This window comes from Cinclus cinclus, chromosome 14 (assembly GCF_963662255.1).
Source record: "Cinclus cinclus chromosome 14, bCinCin1.1, whole genome shotgun sequence".
NCBI lineage: Eukaryota > Metazoa > Chordata > Aves > Passeriformes > Cinclidae > Cinclus > Cinclus cinclus.
Genome location: NC_085059.1, coordinates 18,289,482 through 18,303,896, shown reverse-complemented (window position 1 = coordinate 18,303,896; position 14,415 = coordinate 18,289,482). Strand labels below are relative to the sequence as shown.

General features: G+C 45.7%; 1 protein-coding gene across 1 annotated transcript; it reads right to left on the bottom strand.

Annotated features, from left to right (window-relative positions):
- Positions 1-648: 648 nt before the first annotated feature.
- Positions 649-2,843, bottom strand: DRD1 (dopamine receptor D1). The gene is made up of 2 exons (XM_062502194.1): positions 2,730-2,843; positions 649-2,015 (listed from the first exon to the last, which is right to left on the bottom strand). Exon 2 carries the CDS (start codon positions 2,005-2,007, stop codon positions 649-651), a length of 1,359 nt encoding a protein of 452 aa, XP_062358178.1. The 5' UTR covers positions 2,008-2,015; positions 2,730-2,843.
- Between the last annotated feature and the right edge of the window lie 11,572 nt (positions 2,844-14,415).

The window sequence follows — 14,415 nt, the reverse complement described above, 5'->3', positions numbered from 1 at the left end:
TCCCATTATTTAAACATTTTAAATAACATAAATAAAGCTAGATCTGTTATAACATATGAAAAATATCAATTTAAAACAATCAATAAATAAAACCAGTATCAACATATTACCTCCCAAAGCTTTAAAAATAACCATTCTTGTTATAAGGCTCAATTATTTGTCAGAAATAATTTTAAGAAGGCATCTACCTACCTTTACAATCCCTCAGTCTTTAATTAGGACCTGTTAACACCCACTATCACAAGACACAGCAATCTTTTAACTTCTAGTAAACATTAATCTTTAAATACTTAACATTTATCTTTTGCCTCACTTTTAGCTAGAAATTGGTTTCTCTGTACAGAGAAGAAGCAACATTTTCTTTGTAACTGCACTGTTATCTAAATTTGTAGATTTTCCTCAGTATGAACAGTACAGTTTAACATCCTTTTTCATAACCAATTTCCAGTATCTTTTTCTCTTTATTGTTTGAAATGTTAAATTTGCTCTGAATGCCAGGAAAATTAATTCTGGGCTTGGTGTAAACATGCATTTTTCTCCCTTAGAGCTTAGGTTCTTACCAAAAAAATCTTGTGTATCTTTTTTTTTTCCCCAAAAAAAGATTATTACAATACACACCATTAGGTCTGGCCGAGTAAACCTTACTGTTCAGGTTTTATGCTGCCCATTCTGTGTAATGGGATTGATCTTTTCCAAAGAAACGTCAGCTTCATAATCCAAGATACCCGACAGTGCTGGAGACATTTTCTCCAAGGTCTTTGACAGCTCACCCTCGTCTTCCTTTTTAAGAGGTTCTTCTTCCGGGCAGATAATGGAGTGTGGAATCAGATAAACCAGATTAGACTCTTTGGGGCTGGACCCTTTGGGCTCGTGTTGGCTGGAAAAAACCACTGCCCCGTTGTTGTTAATGCTGACAGTCTCGATGGCATTGCCAGACATGGGGCAGAGCCTGTAGCAGCCCAGCAGGCTGGAGAACGCCTTGCGGAAATCAGCGTTGAAGGCATAAATGATGGGGTTGAGGGAAGAATTTGCCCATCCAAACCATACAAAAACATCAAAGGTGGTGGAGTTAATGCAGAAAGCCTCTGCTCCCTTGGACGGCTGGGTGGGCTCACAGAAGGGAATCATGCAGTTCAACACAAAAAATGGCAACCAGCAGCACACAAACACCCCCATGATCACCGAGAGAGTCTTCAACACCTTTGTTTCCCTCTTGAAGGACATTTTGAAGTTGCTCTCTGGCTGCTGGCAGTCCATGCTGCTCCTGTTGCCGCCCGGGTTCTGGCAGTTCTTGGCATGCACTGCTGCTCTCTCCAGAGCCGAGATGCGCCGGATTTGCTTCTGAGCAATCCGGTATATCCTGGTGTAGGTTACTATCATGATGGCCACGGGGATGTAGAAGCTAATTAGAGAAGAGGAGATGGCATACATCCTGTTTAGGCTAGAATCACAGTTGTCCATGCTTACACCGTGTAAGCTGGCGTTGAAGTCCAAAAAGCTCGTGGTTGTAGCCTTGTGCCAGTTCAGCTGCACTGGGATGAAGGAGATCAACACGGACAAAGTCCACGCCACGCTGATCATGATGAAGGCTGCCTTGGGGGTCATTTTCCTCTCGTACCTAAATGGGCTGGAGATGGCCCAGTATCTGTCCACACTAATGACACAGAGGTTTAAGATGGAGGCTGTCGAGCACATAATATCAAAGGCCACCCAGATGTTGCAAAATGAACCAAAAGGCCAGAAACCGGCGATCTCGGCCACAGCTTTCCAAGGCATGACCAAAACTGCCACTAAGAGATCTGATACAGCCAAGGAGATGACAAAGAAGTTGGTCACCTTGGACCTGAGGTGGCGGAACCTAATGACAGCTGCGCAGACCAGCGTGTTTCCCAGCAGCGTGGAGAGGATCAGGAGCGAGAGGAAGCAGCCTGTGAGGATCCGAAAGGAAGAGGAGTCCCTTTCCACCAACAGCCCTTCCCCGTCCATAGTGGTGTCGTTCCAAGTCATAGTTTCTCCTGAGGGAAAATCATATCATCATGACCTTCATGACAACATCAACTCCTCTCCTTGCAGAGATCAGAGAGATCAGACGTCCATTAATTACTCATCACCAAACCGACCAAAGGTCTTTTCCTACAGTCCCTCGCCCCCAGACACCCCACCCTCTTTGAATCATCCTGAACATCCTGAAAGCTCCGTGAGCACAAACTGAAAATGCACAGACACAGTCCACCCTACAAACAGGGGTTTTTAGCAATCCCTTCAGAAACACACTGCACCACCCCAGCATGGAGTAGCCTCACTCAGACAGCTCACCTGTAAATGTCCTGCTGCCGTCCTCTGCAAACACACCCCACACAAAACAAAGCAATCACTTTTCCATGCTTGCATCTATTCCCACTTAAATAGACTATTGATCGAGTGTTTCCAGTGTCCACTGCACCAGCCCTTCAGATTTACCGAAGCGTATTAAACAAGATGCCTTTTCTCTAGTTCCCTAAATGTCTCACTGATGAAACACTCCATCCCTCCTCCTCGGTACATTCCTGTTGCAAAATGCACCAGTCCTCTGTCTCTTGACAGTATCAGAAAGCAAATCTTCACTTTGTTTCAAACTGTTTCATATTTCCAAGACAAAATAAATAGACAGTAGGTGTGTTTTAAAGGTTTTCAGCAAGAAGTAGCTCAAGTTATTTAGTTTGACTTAAACAAGAAATGCTGGCTCCTACCTTTCACCTCTGATTCCCTGTTTGCTCTGGGACGCAGGGCCGTCTCTCCTCCTGTTTTAGTTTTGGAATTGCATAGCAAATCTTATATACAAAACCAACACAGGAACACTGCATTGCATCGTGTATGTGAGGTTTTTTTTTTCCCCTGAAAAGTGTAAGTTGGCAAGGGAGAAGTAAAAGTTGGACCACCAGGAGTTAGTTTTCAAGAGAGCAGCAGGTCTGTGCCGTCGGACTGTGCTGGTGTGTGCCCAGCTCCCTCCATCCCACGGCCCCTGCTGATCACTCTGCAAACTTTGTTGGCCGCATCAGTCCCAGTCGCACTTTGTACATCCCGTTGAGGCGGCACATCGGGGCGAACCATCCCAGGCAAAAGGCACGGTATTCCCAACACTGGCAAGAGACGATTACCAGTTTTTCCCTCGGTCGTTTGCCGGATGAAGAAAGAGGCGAGAGGAGGAGAAGGACTCGAGTGACCTTCCCTCGGCCACCACGCCGGCGATGCCCGCAGTGGCTTCTTCTTCCAGCAGGAACAAGTCGCTTTAACACTCCGCTGCCAGGTTATAGCTCTCCATAACTACTCCGGAATAATCCCACCTCCTGCTCAGCGGGGCTGCGCTCCAGGGACCGGGTCCAGCTCTTACCATGTTTTTTCCCTCTCGGAAAGGCGAAGGCGGAGGCTGCTCCTCACTCTCTCCCGCTGCCCGCCCCGGGCCGCGCATCTCCCGTCTTCCTTCTGCCCGGGGCAGGGCTCGGCAGCATCGCCCCTGCGGGAACGCTCTGTCTGCCCGGCGACTCCTTCCTAAAGGATTAAGACAAGGGAATGACAGGCACGGAGGCACGCAGCGTGCAAAAAGCCACCCCCTTTCGCCTCCTCTAACATATTCGGTCGGGCTCCGCTTCTTCTGGGCAGCTTTTCCTGCCTTTCTGGGGAACAACGCCCCGGGCAGGCGGGACGAGAGGCAGAGCGGGGGCTCCGCCAGCGGCTCCCGTGGAGTTTAGCGCAGACGGGATTACTTTGCCCGAGCTGCGGGACGCGCGGGGCGCTGATGCGGACAGCGAGTACCGGCCCCGCTCGGGAGGGGCCGCGGGGCGAGGCAGGACCAGCCGGGGGAGCGGCGACAGCCCGGAGCACGCTCGGGAGCGCGGGGCAGGGGCCGGGGGCTCCAGGGGCAGCGCTCCGTGCGCGCCGCCCCCCGCCTGGCGCAGCCGCGGCCGCCGGGCTCCCTCTCCTGGGCGGCCCGGGGTGGCCACGGACGGGGGAACGGCGGCGACAACACGTCCCGCACCTATCCCAGGCTGACGCCGCGGCCGGCATCGTCATCTCATCCCGCGCGGGCAGGGAGCGGGGAAAAGCCACGGAGAGGTTCCGCATCCCGACTGAGAGGGACAAACACTGCGGAGCAGCCGGAGCCCCGAGCGGGCATCTCCGAGGGCAGGGAAAGGGCGAGCACAGCCGCAGCTCCCTCCAAAACCTCTTGCCAAACTCCCCCGCCCCGTTCGGTGGTGAGCGCCAAAACCGGAAAGGTTGTTCCTCAAATCATTCTTTCTACAAAAGGGTCTTTTCTTGCTTACCTTAGCTGCAACAGGCAGGGAAAGATGAACATGCTGATTTGTAACCTTTGTATAGGAAACTTAACACACCCCCCCCCCAAAAAAAAAATTAAAAATCAGAAAATAAATATAAAAGACATCACGAGGAGGTTTAAAAACCTCCTAGAAGATTCAATGCTCTTAATAAGTTGTCAACATAAATTCTGTGGGGTCCAGCACTTGTGAAATTCCTTTTGAGCCATCCATAATTTCTCATAATATCACTTAAAGCAGAGACAGTGTTAAGCTAATCTTGACTAGTTAACTGAAACTCTTGTTTTCCTTTCCCCTTCTCTTTCTTTCTTTATAAATTTTAACTGCTTCTCACCAAGTTATCATCCCGCCCTCCTCCTGCTTATTATCCTGTCCTTTAATCATCATTCATCCCCAGAGGAGGGTGAAAATAGACAAGAAAATGAATCCTGTGCTGTTTGGTAATCAAGATCTCTAATGAAACTCACTGTGAGTTTTCTATTTTCAAGATCCTTTTTCTATTGTCTACTGTTCTTAAAGCTCCACACAGGTGAAATTTAGTGCACGATAAGTACTTGCTGCAAAGATAGCACATTCCTGGTTTTCCATAGAAACCCTGGGTTGGGGGGAGCATTGCCTGCAGAAGAAGCCACTGAGCACACTTGGTTTTACTTGCAGTAACTTCCAGAGGCTCTCCTAAAATGATTTTCAACCACAGTCATCCTGAATTATTCCAGGAGAAATCACAACTTGCAATCGCCCAAAAAGCAAAATTTTTGAGGCATATTGGAGAGAAATACTGAGATACACATTGCAGAGGAAGGAGAAGTCTGCTCTCAAGCATCTTCTTATCAGCTCATCCAATGAACTCCTCTTTTCAGTTCAGTTTTACCAGGGAGTGCCCTTTTCTGGGGGAGAGACTGGATTCAGCATTGGAGGATCCTAATGCTGTTAATATGGGTGAGGATTTCACTTGAATCTGGCATTAAGAAAAGGCCTTTTGGATCACTACTCACACCAGCTTGCAAGACTCTCACAGCTCTTATTTTTTTGGCAATTCAAGCATCAGTTTCAGAAGCCAGAGCCTCTCTCCTGTCTCTTCCCTAAGTTTGTGTGACCAGTCCAGGGATGAACATGAGGTCCAGCTCAGCCCTCCAGCAGTTTCAAACACCAGCAGTTCATCCAGGGCATCCTGCTGGATTTGTCACTTCTGCTAATTTATGAGCTTTTAAAACTTTCATGACTTAACAGTCATACCCAGGTGAGGAACAAAGGAAATCCATTAAACCCCTATTATTATTTAGGTAAATTTAATGCTGGGATTAGGCAGCAGATTGCCACAACTCTGGGAGCCAGTTACAGGAGTGTTGGGTCATTTTTCCTTTTGCTGCTCTCCAACCAAGCTGTCCCCAGCCAGTGTGAGCAGAATCAGCTCTGGTCCAGCTCTGGGCTTGCCTGAAACTGTCAGCAACAGGATGATGGTGCAGGTATTTCCTGGAGATTCAGAAACAAGCACAGAGCTTGTTAAATTCTCCCTGGGTACCCACATAAAACAGCTGCTTAACTTTATTTAATGTTTTTCAATCACTACCAACTGCTGCTGGAATCAAAGCAATGGCCAGCAAAGGAAAGCTTTTGTGTCTCTATTCCCACCTGCTCCTCCCAGGAGACACTGGTTGGAGAAGGCCCTTCTTGGTTCTTATGAAGACTTAAAAATATAAATACTGAGTAGCACTTTGATCCAAATGATCTTAGTTCAAGCAGAAATTAGCTACTGTACGACCAAGTCCAAGTTGAACGAAGTCCAGATCTTGCATTCAGAGATGAACAACCTTTAACTTAAATAGTGCATACACTGGATCTGAAGAAAAGTTAGCTGAATTTACAAAATGTATTGTGGTACATGGATACAAATTGTACTCACCTCACCCTCAGGAGGACTTTCAGTGTCTGCAAGCATAGGATTTACTAAACATTAAATCAGCTGAGGCATATTATCAGAAATAAGGTCTAAAAGAGCTGTCAGATTTGTAAATAGCTGGTTATGCTAATAAGCCAAGATAAATTTAGCCTCAATGTAACCTTCTTGGAAAAGTCAAGTGTTCCTGGAAATCAAACCACTCTGAAGTCTTTTAGAGATCAGTGAAGCACATTGTTTAAATTTATATTATTGTATTGTGTATTCCGTGAGAAAAACCACAGTAGTGACTACTACAAAATCACAGAGCAAAGAGTGGCAGCAGAAAATAAACACTACTAACATCTCCAAGGATCTCAAGCTCACTCTTGAATGATAAAGATCCATCAGCAGGGAGAAAGGATCAGTGAGAGAAATTATTTCTAGTTCCCAAAGGCAGACAACAAGAGGCCTAAATATTCAGTATTTGAGTGTGGGCACTGGTTTTTTGACTGTAGATTACAGTCATGGTAGCTGGCCCTCAGTGTCTGGCAGATTCAGCAGGGCTGATCTCAAAAAGCACACCAGTGCCCTTGTGCATGTTGACTTGTGAATTATTTTTCCCGTGGCAGCCACAGAGCATCCCTGGGTATCAGGTCACTGGTGAAGTATGTGAGGAAATTGGAACACTGGCAGGGAAAAGGAAAATCAAAAAAGCCCAGAGAGAAACATCATGTACGAAAGTCTGAATTTAAATGACTTATTTGAGGGGGCTCATCCAGGCTGGACACAGAGGGTATAAATGGCAAGGATTTGCTGTGCAGTGCTATTACTTCCCGGGATCTGGAGCTCAGGCACTGCTGCTCCCCTGTCATCTCTCCTCTCAGGCATTGGTGCATCAGCACAGCCTCAGTCCCAGCCAGGGGAGCCCAACTCCACCCCTGGGCCACAGCGGATGGAGCCTGCAGAAAGGATTCCAGGCAGCAGCCTCGTGTCACACACAGGCTTTAGGAGTGCTGGGAAAACCATCCTCTGGTTGTTCCATCTTCCCCTCTTGCTCAGAGCCTGTTCAGGCTCTGCTCCCCTTTCCCTCCCTCCCCAGTGATCCCTCTCTGCATATCCCCAGAGCAGGTTTCAGCTGCAACCCTGCCCCCCAGATTTTACAACAAAATGGTTCTTTTTGGAGAGATGAGGAACACAGGAAAGAAAGAGAAGTACCAAACCTGCTGCCAGGCATCCAAGCAGAAGCTGTCACCTGCACAGTCCTCATCCCCAGGAGCTGTGGGTAATTTAAACAGAGTGTGATGCTTGCTGCCAATAACTGTGTTACTTAATCTGCAGAGCTCATGCACTGACTTTTTATGGGGTTTTTCCAGTTCCACCCACTCACTCCCACAGGATCAGAGAAAGAAAATTTTCCCACAAGGAATACTTGGAGTGACCTTCCTCTTGCAGCTCGACCTGCTCTGCCAATCCAAAAGCCATTTACTGGATCTAAAATCACCCTGGAAATTGCTCAAGTGGGGAAACCTGAAATTTCCCCCCTTTTCTTTCTGGGATTTCCAACTGCCAGAGATACGGGGCAGGAGAGGGATTACTGCCCTGCCAACACTTCCCTCCAGAGTGGGTAGAGAGCCAAACTGCAGAGGATGATAAGAATAAATTATAGCTGAGAAGAGAGCTCTAAGGAAAGGAAAATGCATCCTCCGACTGCCTCATCCCTGCAGCACAGAGCAGTGCCAGGAAATCCACAGCAAACTAACAAGATTCTTTCTTTAAAACCTAATCTACACCAACAAGTGCAGAATACCTCAAAATTTCTGATTGTTTCACTGACAAGTATAGAGACTGGATGTATTCCTGAATTTTATATTCTCCTTAGCTGATTGCTAAGCCCCTACTGTAAGAAATGGCTCATAAAGTAGTAAATCAGCACAAAAATACAGAGTGGGCCATTGCCTCCTAATTTAGACTTTATTTGCATATTCATATTTTTACTACTGTACAACTTTAATTCTTTCACTCCACACTGGACAGACATTTTAGGCCCTCAGAAAAAAAAAAAAAAAAAAAAAAAACTGAATAAGTGAATCAAAAGAAAAGTCACGGAGAAAATGACAGCACTTTTCATGTTAAAGATGGCTTTGACATATTAATTAGCATCTCAGAGATGAAATAAAGCCAGTGATACCGAATGATTCATTAGAATGAAATTAATCTGAGGAATAATTAATTCTGAGGAGATGGAAAAAAAGAATACAAATAGACATATTAGCAGCAAAATGCTTCACCAATGACTGTGACAGTGATTCCTAGCAGCAGTGGATGAGACTGCAGATAATATAATTTTCTCAGCAGATGGTTTGGTAGGTGGTACTCTCCCTCCTAAGATGCTCTCACAGATTTACTCCTGAGCTGCATGCCAGCATCAAATAGATCCTTACCCATATTCCAGCCCAGCCCCTGACTGATGGATGGAGAAGAACTGTTTAACAGAAGAACTGTTTAACAGCAGATTTATTGGTTTTCTGGCACAGGATGTGATGATGAAGAGTGTGTGTGGTACCCACAGCAAGTAAGCAATAGTTTGCCCTACATTTGGTTATTAAATCCACATTATTACACATCCTGCGTGGTCAGGCTCCACAGCCCTGCCACTGGCAGGCTACAAATCCTTGAATTAAAGATAACAAAACTAATACTTACCAAAAAATTAGAAGCATCACTTCTCGCTCGTAGTGAAGACTGGCAGCAGCATTTCAGAGCTGCACCACAGAGAGCCACAGGAGCCCAGGCAGGGGCTCTCTTCAAGGGGAGCAGCCCCACGGTGTCCATGGAGCACAGCAGGTCCAGCTACAGCAGACAGGGTCAGCCCAGCAATGACCAGACCACTCCAAATGTGCCAGTCCTGCAGCTCTGCTGCCTCAGGCAGCATTTTCCCATCTGCAGCTCCCCACACAACCCTGCTGTTGTGATGTTGCAGTTCCACCTTCAGGTTCTGGGATTAAGCTCTTCTCCAAGGCTGCTTGTCAAAGTCAACTCACGAAGTCTGGGCTTGACAGCAGTCAGAAACATCCCACCAAGTTCCATAAAACACTGGAACAATATTCCAGACAAGAATCCGTGCCAAGGTCTAAGCCTTGGGCTGCTTCACTCCTCCTGATGTAAATTCCATTCACATTTCAAAAAACCCTGTGATCCAACTGCCCAAAACTATGGTATTATCCCAAATCCATTCTCACTCTTGTTCACCTGGATCTGTTATCCTGTATCAGCCTCCATGCCTGGCCCACCACATCAGGCAGAACTCTTTCTTCCCCCTAACATGACAAACTTCTCCCTCTGTGCATCCTGCTTTGATGTGCTTAGCTTTCACCTGCCCTGTTGCTGAGGCAGTCTCTCACAGGCTGTACTTTCCCAGGCTGGAAATGTTCCCTGAGTTTCATCATCCACTTGTCAACATCTGTCCCAAGGTCAGGGGCTTTCCAAGGCAGACAGTTCTTCCTGCTCCCTTCCCACAAAACTCATCAGGGCTCAGCTCCACCAACACAGGCATCCAGAGCCTCTTCTCAGTCCATCAAACCACTCCTCTCCATTTAGGAGAGGCTAAAAGTAGGGATGTCTTCCAGATACAAGTTCCATGTCAGTAGAAAGTTCCCTGGTGCTTTCTGTGTACTATTTATACTGCTTTTCTGCTCTTTAGAAATTTCCCACAGCTTTCTAAGAACTGTGCTTTTCCTTCTAGGATTTCTCCACTGTTTTATAGCAATTCCTCCTCCCTTCATGCAAAATTCTCTCCAGCTTCCTGGGAATTTGTAGGCAATTGTTTTGGAACTCACATTTTGCTTTCCTGGGGCTCTCCCACAGCTTTCTAAGAATTCCATTTTCCTTTCTAAGAATTTCTCTTTTTTTTTTTTTTCATGAGTTCTCTGTAGTTTTCTAGGACTTTCCCACATTTTTCTAGACATTTTCCATACCTTTCCAGGAATTTCCTGCCACTATGAATCTCTGCCTGCTCTCTAAGCACTTCTGCCAGCTTTCAGGTGTATCCACCAGGTTGTGGCACAGTGTCAAGGGTTGTTCCATGCTGACTGTGCTGCTACACGCTGTGACATGCCAAATGCTATTCCCAGTTGTCCTCTGGCATCCTGTTTTGTCATCTATGACAGATTTTATCGTTGTTGTGCTGACACACCTCGTTCTCATATTTTTAACTGTCTTATAAAGGCATAGGAAAGGCTCAGGAGGTGAAAGTAAATGGATTAACCAATATCTGGTCCCTAGACATGGATGGAAAAAATTGTCTGAAGGAGTTTGTTTGAAGGAGTTGTAAGAGCCTGTGTCATGTGGGGTGTTCCCATACATCCTCTTGCCCCTGTGGGTGTATTTTGACATCCCAAATCATTCTGCTGGTCAAGGGTCTTCCTGCCAACAGTAGCTGCCATGGATCTTTCATGGCAGCAGTGATCCCACACAAGACATGTATAAAATAGCCACATCATAGAGGAAATGGCTTCCTAATCCCCTCAAAAGGCTGGTTTATCCCTTTAAATGCAGCTTTATGTCCCTTCTAAATGCAGATTGGCTTTTTATCATCATTCCCTTCCATTCTTATCTGATATAACTGTGTATCTAGAGAAAGAGGAAAATTGAGTATGCATTAATTTAGCTTGGCACAGTAGAGAATGAGTAACCTAAAGCTGAGTTCAAATATTGCAGATGGAGCCAAAACATTCAAGTGATTTTTTAAGTAACACTCTATCAGCTTATATAAGAGTTTAATTACAATTTATATTGCCAAAAAATGTTGCATTATGTGCCTGTTTGATCATATTTCCCAAGATAATTATTTATTCCTTATCAGCCTAGACTGGGAAAACAGGGTGGTGTTTTTTGATGTACTGACAGACTCTCAGAAATCACTGGCTCTTTTACAAAAACAATCCTTGAACTCTTTCAGACTGTACCGAGGTCCCAGTCTGAAGTTTGGATCTTCTACATAAAATTAATGCCTGTTACATCAGGAAACCACAGGAAATGTTGGATATACATGATTCACCTCACCCAGCATTCTGCTCATGATAGCAAAACCCAGCACAGAGCCTTCACAGGCACCTCCCATTAAGTGCTAACGAATAATTCCCAGAAATATTCCTGGTTTCTTCTGGCAAACCCCTGATAACAGCCAGCTTGGTGCCAAGGCCAGTTCTTGACATCATAATCCAGAGCCAGCCACTAAAAACACCCCAGATCCTTGCATGTGCCTTTGGGAACATGATCACATCATTCCCCACTGCTCTACAACTACTTTTTTCATGGAGCAGTAGTCTTGACATCTCCCACGTTTGCCTTCACTCTGACTGCAGTTTTCAACCCAGGGTTTGAAATTCCTGGTCCTGCACTGCCACTTACTGGACATTTCTGTTCATAAAAGCATGTGCAGGAACTCTTCATTTACCCAGTTGATTCCCAGAGCTAATTTGAAATGCAGAAAAACATAAAATACACCAATGTTCACTTAGGAATACAGGAAAACTAATACAGCAAAGCTTATTTCTTAGATGAGGCAGTAATTGTGGAGGAACATAAATCTTCCTTTTCTGTAGCAAAGAATTCGCCCTGTAATAGTCTGGGAATTCTTCCAGGTAGAAATATGCAGATGGAAAAAATCATCCCTAGTTCAACAAATGCATATGGGAATTTGCAGGATATATTAATACATCCCTTGGGAAATAAGGCAGCTGAAAGGAACGCATCAAAAGGAGCTGGGGTGGGGTTTATTTGTTTAAACCTGACATACATTTTTAATAGAGCCAAAAACATTTTAGTGTGAAAATTAGTGCAGATGAAGAAAGACATAGAGTCAGAGGTCAGATATTCTTTGTGACTACACATATTCACTCATTTGCCTTTCAGTTTGTAGCTCATGAGTAACTGGTGGTGATTGCCCAGAGCCATGTTGAGCCTTCTCAGGATTCATGGCAAAATATCAGATATGTTACTCAGCAATGGGAGAAATTACTCGTCCAGTGAAAGAGAAGTTATGTAGCTGTTCAAAACCATCTGCACTGAGCACAGAGCAAATTATTAACTCATGTAGCTTTGCACGTAGTGACTCAGAGAAAGAATTTAAGTATCCATATATCCACATTAAATACTCTGCAAACAGAATTTCAACTGTGACATGAACAAAAGTCCACGTGTTAAATCAGATTAACAAGTTTTCTTGTATGTTGGCATTCAAGAAAATTATTTCAGGCAGAGCACATCAGTCCTCAGAATGCAAACCATACAAAATTACACCAGTGATACCCAAAAACAACTAATTTATTTCTCTGTACAACATCCAGCTGTTTCCATTTCCTGAACAAGATGTTTTTCCTGCTCAGTCATTGCCATGATTTTTAGTAACAAGTGTTATGGCCAGATACCACCACAGATGTACCAGTGTTGGACCTGTCAGTGGTCATGGAGACTGGGATCTGACTGACGAGATTAAAAAGAATTAGACATTAGCAGGGAAATATATAAATTGTGCACAAATTTTGTTGTGCAAATTTTATTATTCCATGATGGACTTTCACTTGGTATATTTGCACCTGCAATTGTCATATTTATATCTCTAAGATTTAAGTTGTGGAGCTACAGGGGAAATAGAACAGGAGACATCTGAGATGGGATGTGGCTGTGTCAGAATGAATTTTAATTTTAATTCTTAATTTTAATTGAAGACCATGAACTGAGTTGGCTTTCAGTTAAAAACTGAAAACAAACTCCAGCCTACACAATTCTATTTTATGAAATATATATATATATAATTTCATAGAAGTTGAGTATTAACAGCAAAGCTTTCATCAGTAAGTGCAACTCCACAAACATTGATACCTGGGTAGAGTCAAGGCTTTTTAATATGGAATTCCCATTCAGTATCCTGCAATGAGCATGGAGAGGGAGGTCAGCCCTGTATCCAAAGAGCTGAAGAGTAGGATTGTTCTGCTTGCACAGCTACCACTCCTCCAGGGATGAGACCTATGTACAGAGCAGGGATCTTACAATGGGAATTTCAACAGAGGAGCTGGGCTGAGCTATAGATGGCATTTGCAATCTGTCTCTGTGTTATTCTGGTCCACGAAGGAGCTGAACGAGCTCAGTTTGTGGGCTGTAGAGGGGCCAGAGCACACCACGGTGTCTGCACGTGTGTCCCCGATGGGATGGGATGGGATGGGATGGGATGGGATGGGATGGGATGGGATGGGATGGGATGGGATGGGATGGGATGGGATGGGATGGGATGGGATCCATAGGATTGGGCTCGGGTTTGGGTTCGGTTCAGCTCGGCTGGGTTCGGGCAGGGCACGGGTCGGACCTGACCGTGCCGGTCCTGTCCACACCGGTCGGATCGGCTCAGCCCCCGGCGGGTACTGCCCCGGGTTGTGGCCCCGCCGATCCCAAAAATTCCCATCACCGTACTCCCGCTGTGCCCGCCAGGGGACAGTGTCGCCTGTCGGGACACCTGGAATTAGGGGATCCCAGGCACGAGCGAGCAGGCTGCACAGGACAGACGTGAACCTCAGGGAAAATAAATAAAATTAAAAATAATAATAATAATTTAAAAAAAAAAACCTAGAAGGTTTGAAATTCTAAAGTGTCTCTACTGTCACAGCAGCCCAGCCATCCCTGGGAATAACAGAAAGAAGGAAAAGGACAGTGGGAGGCCACCATTTGTCCCTGTGCGGGTTTCCTCCTCCACAGCTGCATCCAGAACATCCTTACTGCATGCCAGCAGCTTTGAGTTGCTGAAATAGAGATGAAGACACATCCTGCCCTGAGAACTGCTGCCTCCCCAGTGCCCACACCACACACCAGGGTTAGGGGCTGGGATCTCGGCTGAGAAGGGATGTCCCGCTGGAGTGCGGGCAGGGGGTGACAGTGACACGAGGATATTCCTTATCTGGCTGCTAATGGACTTCTTATGCACTTTTTATCTCCTCTCTTACGTGCGAGCGCTGTGACAAGACTCTCCTACTTGAGCACCAGAGCTGACGGTGCTGTCCTCACAGGTGGCAATTTATGGTCCCTCATCGCCAGGTTTGGGGGCTTTAATATGGCTTGGGTTTCTGATAATAACCCAGAAACAACAAATAACCCAGAGGAATCTGACGGCAGATCTCACCACGGTCCCCGTGTGGGCCATTCGGGGCCGGGCTTAGGAGGATGACTCGGGTT